Source organism: Cucurbita pepo, chromosome 11 (assembly GCF_057944985.1).
Source record: "Cucurbita pepo subsp. pepo isolate OVF chromosome 11, ASM5794498v1, whole genome shotgun sequence".
Taxonomy (NCBI): domain Eukaryota; kingdom Viridiplantae; phylum Streptophyta; class Magnoliopsida; order Cucurbitales; family Cucurbitaceae; genus Cucurbita; species Cucurbita pepo.
This window is the reverse complement of record NC_141808.1, coordinates 14,450,764-14,468,800: the sequence shown is the minus strand read 5'-3', so window position 1 is coordinate 14,468,800 and position 18,037 is coordinate 14,450,764. Positions and strand designations below refer to the sequence as shown.

At 34.5% G+C, this 18,037-nt stretch overlaps 2 protein-coding genes across 2 annotated transcripts; one reads left to right on the top strand and one right to left on the bottom strand.

Annotated features, from left to right (window-relative positions):
- Positions 1-1,262: 1,262 nt before the first annotated feature.
- On the bottom strand, positions 1,263-2,585 carry LOC111805511 (uncharacterized). Its single transcript, XM_023690620.2, is given in 3 exon segments — positions 1,263-1,501; positions 1,503-1,865; positions 2,209-2,585. Coding segments are annotated over 3 exon segments (681 nt in total). The 5' UTR covers positions 2,497-2,585; the 3' UTR covers positions 1,263-1,471.
- Positions 2,586-9,693: 7,108 nt separating this feature from the next.
- Positions 9,694-12,352, top strand: LOC111806157 (uncharacterized). Its single transcript, XM_087128404.1, has 2 exons — positions 9,694-10,086; positions 12,030-12,352. The coding sequence occupies exons 1-2, from the start codon at positions 9,860-9,862 to the stop codon at positions 12,235-12,237; spliced, it is 435 nt and encodes a 144-aa protein (XP_086984530.1). The 5' UTR covers positions 9,694-9,859; the 3' UTR covers positions 12,238-12,352.
- The last annotated feature ends 5,685 nt before the right edge of the window (positions 12,353-18,037 follow it).

Genomic DNA, 18,037 nt, shown 5'->3' with positions numbered 1-18,037 from the left:
ACTCTCCACAATGGTATGATATTGTCCACTTTAAGCATAACCTCTCATGGCTTTGCTTTGGGCTTCTCCAAAAGGTCTCGGTCCAATGGAGAGAGTATTTCTTGATTATAAACTCATGATCATTCCCTAAATTAGCCGAGGTGGGACTTTCATCCAACACCTCTCCTCGAACAAAGTACGTCTCCCCTTAATCGAGGCTCGACTTCTTTTTCTTTTGAAGTCTCAGTCATTTTTTACTATGCCTTCGAGGAGCCTGGACTCTTTTTTTTTTAGAGTTTTTTGTTCGACATTTGAGGATTCTATTGACATGGCTAAGTTTAGGGCATGACTCTGATACCAAGTTAAATGAACACGACTCTCCACACTGGTATGATATTGTCCACTTTGAGCATAAGCTCTCATGGCTTAATCTTTGAGACAACTTATGATCGTGGTGAGAGAGAGGTGTAACAACCTATTTTTTTATGGCATTGTGCTACAGACCGTTGCATATTGACAAAGTGTTCGAAAAACTCAATAATTTTTTTAATTTAAAATATAAGAGGCAAAAGTGAATGAGAACCTCATCGTGTGTGTGTGTATATATAAGATAAAAGTCATTCAAAATAGTTTAGTTTACAAGACAGGTACTCGGGAGACAAATACGAAAGAAAAAATTAAAACTAGAGTCGGCATACAATAGAAAAATACATCAACGTATGAAAAAGGTTATGAAAAATACAAAACTCGACTCTACTAATTAGATGTCAACTAACCATGAGTAGGAGTAACGTCTCGACTAGAAGGATTTGTGAATGAAAGGTTATGAAAAGGCGAGCTAATTGTCTACGTCAAGCCGAAGAGAAAAATGACAAAGAAAATATATTTTTATCGATGAAAGACTTAAGCCACCACATGTTAAATTATTACGTCTCATTAGTGCGTGTTGGTAGCTTAAAGGACATTTCGAAACGGACTAAGCTATTCACTACTTGTTGGGTTACGGTATGTAGCTTCCCTATTTGAATTCATTCTATTTTCACACGGAATTGATGATTTAAACATTTTTAGACCTTGCACGTATTTATCAGTATGAACTAACTTGCAACCATCACTCATTTGTGTGCATGAAAATTGTACTATTTAGATCAGATAACCTACTCCAATCATCATCTTATAAGATAAGTAACGTAATCTCAATTCAAATTACATGTAACAATCGTTTATAGGCATAAACATCGATAAAGTTGACCAGATTTAGGTCATTCGATTCAAAACGAACATTTATATATATAAATAACGACTTCATTAATACTTTTTTTTAAAAACATTATCGAACACACACAAGAACTAAATACGATGAAAAGAAAAACACATCCCATCCCTTCCCCACCTTAAAGCAAATCCCATACATATGCACATGAAAAGAAAGAACACAACAAAAGAAAGGAACCAAAGCGATAAGATCATTAACAAATCCACGCCACAATGATTATGGATTATGAGCTAACCCATCATCTTCAATGAGACTTCTCTTCCTCCTTACCATGGTAGCCTGGGAGTTTCTCCTTGATCTTCTCCAAAAATCCCTTCTTTTCCTTCCCCTCCTCCTCGGGATGACACGCCGGCTCCCCGGAGTGTGCCTCCGGAGCCGACGGAGCTTCCTCGGGCTTCTTGCCGTGCCCTGGAAGCTTCTCCTTGATCTTGTCTAGAAACCCTTTCTTTTCCTCGGGATGTGCATCGTCGTCTACCTTCTCAACCGGGATGACGACCGCTTCTTCCTTCTTCTCCTCTTCTCCTCCTCCGAGCTTTTCCTTCAACTTCTCCTTTAAACCCTTCTTCTTTTTCTTCTTCTTCTCCCCGTCTTCTCCTTCTTCATCGCTCGACTGCAAACCATACCCGACATGTCAGAAGTCAAATTCTAATTACGTGTTATATTGTAAGTGTTGAAAATTGTTGGGAGGGAGTCTCATATTGACTAATTCAGTAAATGATCGTGGGTTCATAAGTAATGAATATATCTCCATTGGTACGAGTCCCGTTGAGTGAGCCCAAACCAAAGCTACCCACCAGAGCTAATACTCAAATTGGACAATATCATATCATTATATCATTACGACTGCATAATTCACACATGATCTAGTTTTTGCATGATTTATTAATCGTGGAACATACTAATTCATTCTAATTCGATTATTCATTAAGATCGATGAATCAATTACAACTTACCGAGCTAGAGCTGCTATCGGATCGGTGGAGCTTCTCCAACAAGCTAGGCTTCTTCTCTTCTTCCTCCACCTTATGAACCGGCGGCGGAGGTTCAGAAACCTCAATTTTCTCAAATTGTTCACTAACAGCCACCACCTCCTCCGGTGGAGCTACAACTTGAGGAGGCTTCTCCTCCACCTCCTCCTTCTCCTTGTTCTTCCCCAAGAAATCAAACAACCCACGATCCTTAGCCTCGACGGCGCCCTCGCCGGCACCCTCCTCGAGCTTCTTGTTCTCGGCGTCGGCCATGGCTAGCTTTCAAGTTCACAAGATCGCAATAAAGGACAGATTTTTAGCAGTGAATGAACGAGTCAGTGAATGAATGGGTTAGTGGGTTTCCAAGTGGACCATTTTATAGGTGTAACCATACGCGCCACGCTGATCCAACGCGCCTGATCGTAACGCCCAATACATTATTTTTATTATTTATTTAATAATTATTTAAAGAAGAGGAAAAAATAATAATGTCTTCTTTTTGCCTTTTTTATTATGAACACCCTCGCGGACTCTCACGCTTTACTCACTCGCTGACACGTGTTTGGTTTCTCCACGTGGGTGGCTGAGAAAGCGAGTGGGGTGGATTTGGATAGTCGCGGGTGGGAGTAGTCAAAAGGGGAAAGTAGGAGAGAGAAGGACACGGTGTAAGAAGGTTCTAGATCGGCCAATGGGAAGGAGACACGTGGAGAAAGGAGATGGAATGATGAGGAGGTGGGACCGGGTTATGTCGGCCTTGATTAGATAAAAACGTTGAGGGTCGGCAAAGCTGTGGGGCCCAGGGAAGGCGTTAGTATTTGGTTTGGTTCGGGAAATGAGAGAGTCGGTGGAAGTGTACGTTATGTAAGATTCTCACGTTCTAAGAGGTCATTGGAGACCAATGGTCGGTTCTAGATTATTATTATTATTATTTTTTTTTTTAATTTTATGTATTTTAGATTGCATGTTTAGAATCATTCAAGCTTGACATGATTGATCTATTTTGTCGAGTGATTCGAGTTTCAGTTAAGTGTTCTTGTCGTGAAATATTTGATCAACAAGGTAATCGAATTTTACATTCCCTTCGGTGATTCCTTATCATTAGGACTAAGTGTTCTTACCTTTCCTTTAGTCTGCATTTATTCTGCAATCTTATGTAATTTAGTTTGTATGTTTAAAATCATTCAAGCTAGACATAATCGATCTTGTTTGTGGAGTGATTTAAATCTCAAACAAGTATTCTTGCCTTAGATATTTGATCAAGCAGCCAATCTGAATCTTACTTCACTTGTAGTGATTCATTATCATTTGGTATCAGAGCTTTCCTTTAGATTGATTCCTTATCGTCCGTTCTACAAATTAAGGTTTTTTTTAGAGCATGTTTGGTAAAAAAGTAGATTCGAGGACACTTTAAACATATCTAAATAGAATTTATAAATAACGGGGGTAATTATGCATATTTGTGAGTAGTTTAAACGTGTATGAGTTACATCTATGAGTTGGATAACCAAGTGTAGAACGTGTTACACTATGATCGAGGGGGAACTAACGGTTGGACGCTATATGCTAGGTTTGATGGATTGTATGATGTGTATTATTTTGCTTGATCCATTGACATGATGTTTACGACGTGGGTATGTTATGCAGTCATTTATGCCTAAATGCTAGGTATAAGTTTTTTAATGACGTATTTACGTTAGCCATGTGCATTATGAGAACCATTTTTCAAATGAAGTATTTATGATGTTGCGTCATATTTTGAAAACGGATATTTTCAAATTGAGGATCACATGTACGAATGTGATTTATGAAAGTAAGAAAAATTATAGGGTCAGTGCGTACAAAAGTGGTGTGTACCCGTTGATACTCAAGAATTTTGAAAGTGGTATGAATTTGGTGGGTTCTATTCGTTTAAAAATAGTGCATATAAGACTGTGTATAAAAATGATACACATCTCATACGTGAAAGAAGCCTAATATCATGGTTTTCACGTAAGAACAAGGAATGCAGGATGTCATGGTCATCCTTGTCCAAGGCGTGTTACTTGTGGCCGCGTGCATATGTCCCGGTCATGCTTGTCCAGAACGTGTTGCCCATGGTTGCATGCCCATTTCAAATCCCTTTTACTTGATTTAACAAAATCCCGAATATGTATGATAGTTCAACAAAATCATGTCTACACAAAGTAACACTTTCTCCAAACGTAACCGATGTTCGACCATACATCTAAATTGTCATTGACTTACGAGTTCCATACGGTTGACTTGTTTCTCGGGTTAGAACAAGTGTCGCACAATCATTATCACACTGCCACAAGAGTACCATTGTGACACAAGGCCGCTAATGACATATGTTAATTTTGAGTATGTTTACCATTCAAAAGCATATCAAGTCACACGATACATGCGGTGGTAGTAGTTTTATCTACGCAGTCTTTGCCATATTAATCTCCCGGTTAGGTTTTGAGTAATCTGTTTCAAAAACATCCTTAAAACTTTTTATAGTATCTAAAAACAATTTCATTAATAATCTTCAACTTTTTAAAAAAGCATTAATACTGTGTTTAAAAAATATTACATGGATGAAAATTATTTATCGACATCACAGAGATTATTTTTAAACTTTTTAATAATACAAAAAGTTCATAAGTATTTTTTTAATAATATTTTTATTAATTTATTCATAAATAAATACTTAAATTTGGTTTAAGAGTTCCTTAATCCAATCGAACTCTTCTTGTTCCAGCGTCGGTTTGTAATGTCTTCCCACCTGCGCTGCACGACACGTGTCCGCACACTGACGTCATAGTGTCCGCACACTGACGTCATATTCATATTCTATTCCGTGTTATTGTCAATTTCAAGAGCAAATTAATATCCATTTATTTTTCAACAAAATAAATATTTTCTTTATTTTTGTTGTTCGAAATATAATTTGGATAATTATGAGTTGTTTTAATATTTTCAAAAAAAAAAAAAAAAAAAAAAAAAAAGCAAATAGGGACATTTTTCTGAATAGAATTAAATATACAAAACAAATATATGATAATAAAATGTTTAGAAATAATCGATTATTATGTTTGGTTACACATAAATGTACAAAAAAAAAATTCGATGATCTGAAAAACTTGATCAACCCAACCTAACTCGTACCGTTTGAGTTAGGTTAGCTTTAAATAAATGAAAATTATTATGAATTGGGTTGGTTCATAAGTTATCAACTTAAACACATCGTTCAACTCTTTGACAACACGAAAAAACCATTGTTCACATGAAAAAAAACCAAAAAAAGCTCTTCAGTCAAGAATTGGGGCCTCACAATCACTAGCCAATATGCTTTTCTCTCATGCCTTTCTTCGTTCATGGTTCGATATTTTGGTGTCCTAGGCGTAGAGGAACCACACCAACGAATTTATTATTATTTAAAATTTATTTTATTTTTATATAATTTTATGATTATTTATTCTTTTTAAAAATAATTTTTAATTATTTAAGAAATAAATTTTCAAAATATATGTTAACTGAATTATAATTCTCAATTAAATATTTAAAAATAAAAAAAAAACGTTATTAAACAAAATTTTGAATAAACGACCTGTTCCAACTATTCCAAATTGGTTTGAGTTGAGGTATTTTGTTATTTTAAATTAACATTTTAAAATGAAATTTATTTTATATGAACTTTTTCTGAATTTAATTTCAATTCAATTTAGTTAATTTGTATATTTTATTTAGGGAACTAATTTAAATAAATTAAGTTTAATTAGTAAATTGATTTTGTTTAGCAATCTATTTAATTGATTGATTTATATCCAAATATAATTCATGAAATTAATAAACATACATTATAACTCATAATGTAAATTATAATAATTTCTTCCATAAACTTTATTGTCATGTTAAAAATCATCATGGCTAGCATTTCTCTCATCCTACAATAACGTGGACCGTATGGTTTTTAACATAAATTTTAACGATAGTTTACATTTAGAAATTATATCATACAACATAGATCATTCGATCACGATGTATTGTGTCCAAATAATTGATAAAAATCATGTTTCACAGCTATCTAAATCCTCAACGTAACCTGATGATGTTCAAAATTACTCACGAGTGCCATGGAACACACACAAATCTCACTTAGTCATGCTTAAAGAACTCTCAAATTAGTTAATACTTACTATAAATGTTCTAAAATGATCTAAATAGGAGGTAAACCAACCTAAACCAACCTAAATAATGTTGAACCGATCAAAAAAAAAAGAAAAAAAAGTGAAGAACTAGTTAATTTAGGTAAACTGGTCAAATCAGTGTCGACCCAGGTCGAATTAGAGAATAACCCATCAAACGGGTAGCAAATTAGACTAGGATGAGTCTAATTAGGCAAAATAGATTGAGTCCAAACTATTTGAATCCTCTTGGTGACTGATAGTGAAGTAGTACTGCGAGGGAAGGGTGAAAAGAATCCCTATCGAGGAGTGAAATAGAACATGAAACCGTAAGCTTTCAAGCAAAGGGAGGAGACCAGGACTCTGACCGTGTGCCTATTGAAGAATGAGCTAATGACTCATAGGAGGTGGCTTGGTTAAGGGAACCCACCAAAGCTAGCGAAAACGAGTCTTCATGGGGCAATTGTCACTGCTTATGGACCCAAACCTAGGTGATCTATACATGATCAGGATGAAGCTTGGGTAAAACTAAATGGAGGTCCAAACTAACTGATGTTGAAGAATCAACAGATGAGTTGTAGTCAGGGGTGAAATGCCACTCGAACCTAGAGCTAGTTGGTCCATGTTATATCAATGACTAAAATCTCATAAGGTTCAAATATCAAGTATGGTAGAGTTGAGTTGGCTCGGTTGTAACCCTATTTTCAGTTAGTCAAATTAACCCAACCAAAAAAACATCAACCCACAAATCGAACCGAATTTTCAATTTTCCAAACATTCAACTGAACCCAAACTAAAAAAAATTTAACCCAATCTAACCCAACACAACTTTTATCCGATAATTCAAGTTGGTCAGTTTATCGAGTCGTATAAACGCCCAACAAATAATAACGAACTACACGTGATTTCAAGTAGTTGATTAGCTATGCATCAACAAATTTAATCTTAAAATATTTATTGATTCAAAGCTTTATTAGGTGATCCAGATGGTTCTAGTTGCACATCTGTGGTGGCATGGCATGCTTTTAAAGGAAGCCATACTTGTGTTTAATGGCTGCATTATTGAGCATCCAACTTGGACTCAATTAAAGTATATCACTGTTTTCATAAAGCTATGCCTACATATTGAATCAAATATTATCGGGTAAGTTTATGTTCGATAGCTGCAATAATTATATTTAGCTAATATCGTGTTCGGAGTGGTTACAATAAAATCACTTGTAATTATTAACGTCTCGAAGATTTTCAGGTCTTGTCTGATAACCATTTGATTTTTAAAGATAAGTTATAAACTTGAATTCTGCTCGTTAATTTCGGTATTTCGTTATCTACTTTATACGAGACTAGAAATTAGGTCAAAGAAATACTTGGTCTTTTCGGATTTATAAAAATGTGGTAGAACTTTTGACTTTTCCTTATGCTCGGTGATTAATTTCTTGTCTAAATTTCTGTCGATTCATAGGTAAGTTCTTTTTAATCGTTCGTCGTAGTTAATATCAAGAGAAAATATCAATTTATTAGAAGTGTTTGAGAGTTGAGTTTAGTCGGATTTATCCAACTCAATGACTCGAGTTGTAAATTTTTCCGTTCAAACAACTCTTAGGATTGAGTTGGTTTGAGTCATCTCCGTCATTTTTTTCAAATTTTTGTTTTTAATAAAAGTAAATGTTAGTCCGTAAAACATCTATTTATTTATTTTCAAATATTTAATTAAGATTTAAAACTCAGTTTGAATATATATTTTGAAAAATTACCTTCCAAACGGTTGAAAATTAAATATGCTTTTTAAAATTGATAATAAATTCGAGTTCGTTGAACCGAGGAACCCAACCTAACCCAAATTTCAAAATTCAACTCAAATGGCTCGGTTGGGCTGGATTGATTTGATTATCACATTTTATTTAATTTACATTATCACGTACGAAAGTTAATGTAGCAGTATTATAATGAAACTCTATCGAAGCATCTAAATTGATTTAATCACGAAAGTTTAGAATTTAAATCGATATAACGGAATTTTGCTGCTTGAATCGATGATCATAATTCAAGAGATGGGGTCTCTTAGAACATGAATTTCTGCTAAAAAGTTGAGGACACGTGCTTAATCATTATTAATAACATGAAGTTCTATAATAATGAAATATAAAATTTCTTTATTAGTACTAAAAAGAATTTAAATCGATCTAGATGCGTGGACTTTTAAACAATAATTGAAGATCCATTGAGGAACGTGATCTCCACTTAAAAGAACTAATTCTTGAACGATTAAAAATTGTGAAGATCTGGGTTCAGTCGGGAATGAAGAATTTCATTTGCATCCACATATGAAATGAAGGTCAATCATCCATCCCGGGTGTTTACTGTTATAATGACTTGACTTTCTACAATTTTAGATTGATTTGAGCTCGTTACCATATGCATGTTGATGACGTATTAAATGAAGAAACGAAAATATGCATGTTGCAAAAAAAACCGTCGAACTTTATACGTGTATTGATATGTAAACTCTAACTAGTTGAAGAATAATTGAAGCATGATTCTTTTTTAATGTGCCATGAATTGCAATTACTTGTCACAATCGCACTTCTGATGACAGCGGACTTGCGATTGTGCGGCACTCACTTTCCAGCAACAAGTGAGTTAAGCCAATTCGTTCTTGCGTCGGCTACAACCAAGCGACGTATGCTCGAGCCTCTAGTCTCGGCTCAAGAAGAAAGTTTTAGAAATCGGGGGCAGAGAGATTTCAAAAGAGGGTTTTGAAAGATTGAAATTAGTGCTATATGTGATGCAAGCAAAAAGGCAACAACAACGGCTTACAACATATAACTATCGGGTAGGAAGAAGTTGATCTCATCCTCATTCCTTACTAAATACGTTAATGTGACTTTTAAAGTAACAACGTGAGCTCACATTGTCCACTTTGACACGTTATATATGACCGTAAATCTCACGATTTTAAATGTTTTTGTTGGGATAGTTTTTACACCGTTATAAAGAATGATTCGTGCATCTCTCTCCAACCAACGTGGGATCTCACAATTTACATTCAAAATTTCAATTTCTCGGCTCTTCTCAATTTTTTTTAATGTATTTTCTTTTCAAGCACGAGCTAGAGCTAGCCCGAGCCGGAGTGTGACCAAGAGAATGTCACAAGCCATCCCTAGAATAAATGGCAACAAACCCTAAAAATGTCCTCCACAAGCAAGGCATGGAGATGGGCATGGGGATGGGCATGGGCATGGGCCTGATGCAGAGCCGAACGTAATGGGCAAAGGGGATGAAAAGAGTATCACAAACAAATAAGAACCCAAATCAAGAGGTCCATTACATTTTGATTCAGCACAGTCCACGGAATTGAATGGAATTTGGGGAAGAACAAGAAACGAAGAGAGGGAGAGGGGTTGGTTGTAGTAAGAGAAGGTCCACGCAGCGCAACCTCAACCTGAACCACTGCGAATTCAACGCTCATGCTCTCTCTCAATTCCATTTCTCAATTCCTCGTTCCATTCATCTGTGGCTGTGTTAAATTCCCCATTCTTCATCGTCGCCCTTCAGAGAAACCAACCTCTCGGGGCGCAGCCATGATTACTCGATCGAATCTGGTTGAACAGTTGAGAGAATACCAGATTCGATCCAAGCACGACTGGGCTTCCGCCTCCTTCTTCTCCTCTACCTCTAATATTACATCCTCCAGGTATCTCCCATTCATTTCCTACTTCCTTGTTTTACCTACGATTCTCGTTGTTACATGTTCATTCTTTAGATTCTCAATCTTGTGTGTTCGTTCTGTTTCCTTTTTATTGTTTGTGATCGATGAACGTGGCTTTTGTGTTCCTTAAACTCTCAATTACAGGATTCGGATCATTGCAGATTTTCACAGACGGTGTCTCAAATTTGTTTTATTTTGTATGTGATGATTCAATTTGTTTCATTTTTCTGGTCCATGAACTTTGGCATTTGTCAAGATCGTATTACAATTATTGATTGCTTTTGTTCTGGGCATTAATCTTCGATAATCCCTGCGTTGATTAGAAAAGGAAAATAATGGTGATCGTGTGGAATTTGGTACTTGAAACGGGATTTTTGTAAATAAATGTCATGATGCATCATGTCATTCTGTGAGTTTCTTTAGCCGTAGCCTGGGAAATTTCTTGTACTTACAAGTTTAGCATCAAATCCTTAGATTATGAGTTTCAGTTGATAGAGTTCTGTTTGTTCATATCTCGCCTTGTTTGCTAATTGCATTGCACTCGAGGAAATTATGTTCGAAATTGTACCAAAGTTATCAGATTCTTGAAGAAAACACACTTGTATTAATGTTTTAGCATCCAATTATGCATCTCTGGTGAGTGAAGTTCTAAGTTTCAGATCACACAATCTTGAGAATACGTTTTTCATGTTTATAATTGTTAATTTTTCTAGTGTCAATTGGGAGAAGAACTCTTGTATGTTCCTAGCACAATGTTTGTTCAATGTTATTTGTTTGTTTTAGGTTCTAAAGAATGTATGATAGTTAACAGGAATTATAGATGCATTCTTAGCTTGGAACTAGTTCATTATTGATCAAGAGCTTTCACTTAAACCAATCGACACATCTTTTTGTCTTATGTACAACATATCCAAATAGATATCCGTAGGCTTGACTCGGTGCTACTGTCCATAACACATTCTTTATCGTGTTCGGTTTATGTATTCGATTTGCTCTCCTGATGGATCTTATGTACAACATATCCAATAGACATCCGTAGGCTTGACACGGTGCTACTGTTCATAACACATTCTTTATCGTTCGGTATATGTATTCGATTTGCTCTCCTGATAGATCTTATGTACAACATATTCAAATAGATATTTGTAGGCTTGACATGGTGCTACTGTTCATAACACATTCTTTATCGTTTGGTATATGTATTCGATTTGCTCTCGTGATAGATCTTATGTACAACATATCCAAATAGATATCTGTAGGCTTGACACGATGCTCATTCATTATCGTTCAGTTTATGTATTTGATTTGCTCTCCTGATAGATCCTATGTACAACATATCCAAATAGATATCCGTAGGCTTGACACGGGGCTACTATCCATAACACATTCGTTACCGTTCGGTTTATGTATTTGATTTGCTCTCCTGATAGATCTTATGTACAACACATCCAAATAGATATCCGTAGGCTTGACACGGTGCTACTGTCCATAACACATTCATTATCGTTCGGTTTATGTATTTGATTTGCTCTCCTGATAGATCCTATGTACAACATATCCAAATAGATATCCGTAGGCTTGACTCGGTGCTACTGTCCATAACACATTCTTTACCGTTCGGTTTATGTATTTGATTTGCTCTCCTGATAGATCCTATGTACAACATATCCAAATAGATATCTATAGGCTTGACACGGTGCTACTGTCCATAACACATTCTTTACCGTTCAGTTTATGTATTTGATTGTCTCTCCTGATAATGTACAACATATCCAAATAGATATCCGTAGGCTTGACTCGGTGCTACTGTCCATAACACATTCTTTATCGTTCGGTTTATGTATTCAGTTAGCTCTCCTGATAGCATGAAGATATCCAATATGATATCACTTCTAATGTACATGTTGATTGTTGTATTCTTGATGCAGGGTGGATGTAGTCATTTTTGTAATATGGGAACTCATAATTCTATCCTTCTTGGTGTTTTCAGCGGTTTCTTTATATTTTCGACATATGCAGTTGACTTTCGTTTTAGTATGCATAACGATGTTGTTGATTGTATGCATGAAAGTAACAAAGCAAATGAGATTGGCTAGGAAGAAGAAAAGAAGGATGCTTCTTCCATTGTCCATGTGAAAAAAAACTGATAGTAGAAGGAGAGATATACTGAACTTTTTTTTTTTTTTTTTTTGAAATGTTCTAAATGCCCTGAATTATATTCATGAAGAAATAGATTTGGTCCTTTCTCCTCCCCTTCATTCTTTGTTACATTGGGATCTGTAGTCACCAGGGAAGCTGCTTTTATAAGAAAAATGAAAAAAAAAAAAAAAAAAAAAAAAAAAAAAGAAAGAAAGAGATTGATGTGGTTAGTTTAGAACTCTGTGAATGCTTTCTTATCTGAGAGTTTTGATCATCTTCATAATGTTACTCAGTTTCAGGTAGTTATGATCTTAATCTAACATATTACAAGGAAAGGAAGATGATGATGTTTAGTTTGTTCGAAAAAATTTGTTAAAGGGTGTTCAAAAAAACTCGATAATCTGACTAATCAGATCAAGTCAACCCATCCAGTACGGTTTGGGTTGAATTGAGTTATGAATCTTTTTAGATTGAGTTGAGTTTAGATAAACAAGAACTTTATGAATTGTGTGGTTCATGGGTTGAACTTGAACCCATCCGACTCAAATTTATTGTTAATTTTAAAATATATATGTTTGCTTATGATGCAATTATGTATACAAGTTTCATTTTATTTTATTATTTTATAATTATTTTTTTGATTATTTATTCTTCCCAAACTAAGGTAACTATTTAAAAATATATATCTTAAAAGTGAGTTGATAGCCTACGGGTTTGAATTTAAAAAGTGTTCAACCATAACGACTCAGATCCATCGCTAGCAGATATTGTCTCTTTGGGTTTCCCCTTTCAGGCTTCCCCTAAAAGCTTTAAAACGCGTGCACTAGGGAAAGGTTTCTACACCCTTGTAAATGGTGGTTTGTTCTCTTCCCCAACTAACGTGGGACATCACTCACTCAACCCACGAACATCCGTAAGTTTCATGCATGCAGTCTCGTTAAATTGTTTTTTTTATTATTATTTTATTAATTTCAATGTATTCAAGTTTGTTGATATTCAAAAGTCATTTAACAACAGCTTTCAAAATGGACAAGAACTCTTCAACACCAATCCCATCTTCTCACCTTCCCTTTAAATTTATTTGGTTGTTTGTTTTAATTTAAATATAAACTCATCATTACATATAATTGAAATATTATTCTTATTTTGGTAATAATATAATTATATCTTAACGACTTAATTAAGCTACTAAATTTAACCAACACTAATTTATTTCGTTTTCATTCTAATTGGACAAACAATGAAGAGTTTTATGACGACAACGTGGAGATGTTAGAAATTTAGAGTACGTAAGATCCATATCCATAGATGTTTAGGGCCACTGGGAGAGTGTTGCGAGGAGGTATAGAACTATGTTCGGATTCGAACTCAAGCCCCTTTGCTTCACACTTGAAACATACATATATATATCTTCGATACTATAATTTTGAAACATACAACTCGACGATAACGCACTCATGTGAATGATCTAAGGCCCAAGAGTAACTTAAGTCATGGACCAAGTAGACCATATAGCCATGAGACCCACACAACCTCACTTTTGGACTCGAATTCTTGTAATTTAGACCCATACACGTAGCACCCGAACGATACAAACTAAAAAACATGAATTAGGGTTTCACGACTAGAATTCTGTTGTAATTTCATAGGACTTGAAGGAAACCAAGAGACGAATGACAGAAGACACCAACTTGATCACGACTTTTAATTTAGTTATTATTTGATTTATTTTTTAGGGTACGATGTAGCATTGAGTTATTCATTTTATTCTTAATATATGTAATTGCTGAATCATTAATTGTATGACAATATATATTAAATTTGAAATAATTGAATTGGAGTTTGAATGTACGAGCCATAGGTTTGCATTTATAGGATAGACATGTTATGAATTATTGTGTAGCAATTTATGGATTCTCTAGCCTCCAAGTTGCTTGATAGCTTCTAAATTTGACGTCTACTTTCTCCAATTAAGTTCTCTGTTGTAATTCTTACTTTAAAGATCTGTATTTTCTTATCTAAACATAAGTTTCGATCCGTTCATACCCAATAAGTTCAACCTCATCAATAATATCTACAAATCTACCGACTTTATAATTTCGACTTATTTAACCTGACCTTTGAGTAAGTTCTTATAAAGATTGAGTCATCTCATAACTCTCTCGTTACGATGAGACTTATCCAATTTATGACCAAAATCCATATGGTATTTTCATCGCATTCACTTACAACAAATATCGAACACCAGGGTTCGGTGCAACAGTTTGTCTCGAGCCATAAAACTAACGGGCATGATTTTTATACCGAAAAGAACCCTAAACTTAAAATTTTTAGATTGCATTTTTTGAATGTAACACAAATTATGGTAGGGTTGTTGAGAATGTTTATATATTCCAAGTTGGACAACTAAGATTGTCTGTTTTTGTTTGTACTTTGTTGCTGTCTCTTCATACTTCTGTTCTGTAAACATGTTGGGACTCAATTATTTCTTAAATGGAAATCCCTGTTCTGTTGGCCTATTTTTATGGGCTACTTCGTACCTTAAATGGATAAGATTAGTCTTCCATTATGCAAAAGTTAACCTTTTTCTTTTTCGCTAAATTACCGTACATAACATATGGAACGGTGAGATGGTGACCTACGACGGTATTAGCTATTGTCATTGTCACTAGAACAGCTCGGGCTCACCGCTAGTCGATATTGTTCTCTTTAAGCGTTCCCTTCCGAGTTTTCCCTCAAGGTTTTTAAAACACATATGCTAGAAGGAGATTTCTACACCCTTATAAAGAATGTTTCGTTCTCCTCTTCAACCAATGTGAGATCTCACAATCCACCTCTTTTCGAGACCTAGTGTCCTTGCTCGCACTCGTTCCTCTCTTTCGTCGATGTAGGATCTTACAATCACAGTATTCCACTTCTCTTCGAGACCCAGTTTCCTTGCTCGCACTCGTTCCACTTCTCTTCGAGACCCAATTTTATAAAGGGTTTCTTCTCACATAATAATTTTGAAACGTATATAAAAGATTAAGATATTTTTAGAAAATATGTATATAATCATGTTTATATTTATGACTTTAATTATTATTATTATTATTATTATTATTATAGGTAGGTGGTCTTTATCTCGTCAATGCTTGTGTGGTCCCAATTTAAGTGGTTGTTTGTTGTCCAACAGAACCATAAGTTCCCAAACATTGTACGATCAAGATTCTTTTGCTCATACTTTTACTTTTAGTTCACATAAAAAAAAAAAAAAATTATTATTTTTTTATATCTCTATTATTATTTATTTTAGTTCATTTTAGATTAGGAATCACGACCCCTCGCCAATAGTATGATATTGTCCACTTTGAGTATAAGCTCTCAAAGGCCTCGTCCCAATGAAGATGTATTCATTTACTTGCCAACGTGGGATTCACTCCCAACAATCCTCTCCTCGAACAAAGTACACCCTTTGTTCGACACTTAGTGTAGTCACTTTTGACTGCACCTTCGAGGCTCCCAATGTGAGATTCACTCCCAACAATCCTCTCATCGAACAAAGTACACTACTATGGAGCTCTCAAACAACCTCCCCTTTGTTCGATATTTGAGGATTCAGCCTTCCCTTAATTGAGTTTAAGGCATGGATCTGATACCATGTTAGGAATCACAACTCTCCACAATGGTATGACATAGTACACTACTATGGAGCCCTCAAACAGCCTCCCCTTAATTGAGGCTCGTAATTCTTTGTTCGATATTTGAGGATTCTATTGTCATAGCTAAGTTTAGGGCATGACTCTGATACCATGTTAGGAATCACGACTCTCCACAATGGTATGACATTGTCCACTTTAGCTTAATTGAGGCTCGCAATTTTCTTTGTTTGATATTTGAGGATTCTATTATCATGGGCTAAGTTTAGGACATGGCTCTGATACCATGTTAGATGAACACGACTCTCCACAATGGTATGATATTGTCCACTTTGAGCATAACCTCTCATGGCTTTATTTTGAGCTTCCCAAAAGGTCTCGTCCCAAATGAAGATGTATTCCTTTATTTATAAACTCATGATCATTCTCTAAATTAGCCAATATGGGACTCACTCCCAACAATCCTCAACAATTTAGTCGTTCTATTAAACTATCTAATTTTGTTGAAATACATTAAAAACGTGACTAATTTAATTTAATTTTTTTATTTTGTTTCATTTTTTAATCGAAATTTTAACTTAGACACTTCTTTCACTAAATCTTTTAAAATATAGCTATAAATCTATATAATTTTTTTATAAAGATTTATAAATATTGATTAAAATAGATATTTTTAAAATTTTAGGGACTACGATTTCGAAGTACAAGAACTAAAATGAACTGAAACAATACTAAGCATTTTTAAACCTTTTGTTTTCTATTTTTTTATAGCAATGTTTTTATTGAACCGAAAAAATAAGATAAAATACTCGTGTCTATACGTCGGGATTTGTTTAATGTTAGACTCCATACTTTTAAACGTTCAATTTTAGTCTCTACGACTTTCAAATTATCATAAATTTAGACCTATAAAGTTATATATATATATATATATATATATATATATCATAAATTTAGACCTATAAAGTTATATATATATATATATATATATATATATATTAATTAAATAACAATAATTTTCATGAACAAAAATACCCATATGAATATATTTCCAAAATTTATAGTGAAAATGTTAATATATGATAATAAAATTTAAAAAATCAATAGCTAAAATTAAATAAATTATAGAGATTAAAATGATATTTTAACAAAAAAAAATTAATTTGGACAAAATTTTAAAAATACTCGACGGCAATATGAACATAGCTCAATTAACGAAAAAAAAGATGAAAGATTCAGGTGTCCTATTTGAATATCGTTAAACTATTATTCGTAGGACCGAAACCCTAAACGTGAAGGGGGCACCTATTTGAATATCGTTAAACTATTACTCGTAGGACCGAAACCCTAAACGTGAAGGGGAAGTAAGTAGTTATTGAAATTTGAAGCAGCTTCCAAATTGAGTATAAGAAATGATGTCATAATTGGGAGCAAACTTTTCAAGAAAGCAATGATTTTAAATTGGAAAACGACAGTCAACTTCTCAATGAATAATTCAGTATAAACAAGAATGCACCAATTATAGGTAAGTCCCAATGCATTGGATTGTATCACAATTATGTGCTTATAGCTTTAAATTTTACTTCCGAGCTTTCTGGTTGATTCAACGGTACGCTCTGTTTCTGAACCTACAAAAAGATCTATTTCTAGAGCATTAATTAACGAGACATTTAAAGAAGCTATGCACCTTTCAAAGAGTGTTAGTCAATCGACGTTGTTGGAGCGTCAATCAAGTAAAGGTCCATTTGAAATAACTTTCAAATGCTTAAAAATTCATTGGTAGATATAAAAACGTGTTTTAAATCTTTTGAAAGGTTGTTTTGAGCTGTATTTATATTTGATAATGTGAGATGTCACATCGGTTGAAGAGGGAAACGAAACATTTTTATAAGGGTGTGTAAACATCTCCCTAGTAGATGCGTTTTAAAACTGAGGTTGGTGACGATACGTGACGAGTTAAAGCTGACAATATCTGTTAGCGGTGGGTGGCAGTTACAAATGGTATCAGAGCCAGATATAGGACGATGTGTCAACGAGGACGTTGGGCCCTCAAAGGGGTGGATTGTGGGATCTTACATCAGTTGGAGAGGGAAACGAAACATTTTTTATAAGGGTGTGGAAACTTCTCCCTAATAAACACGTTCAAAACAGTGAGGCTA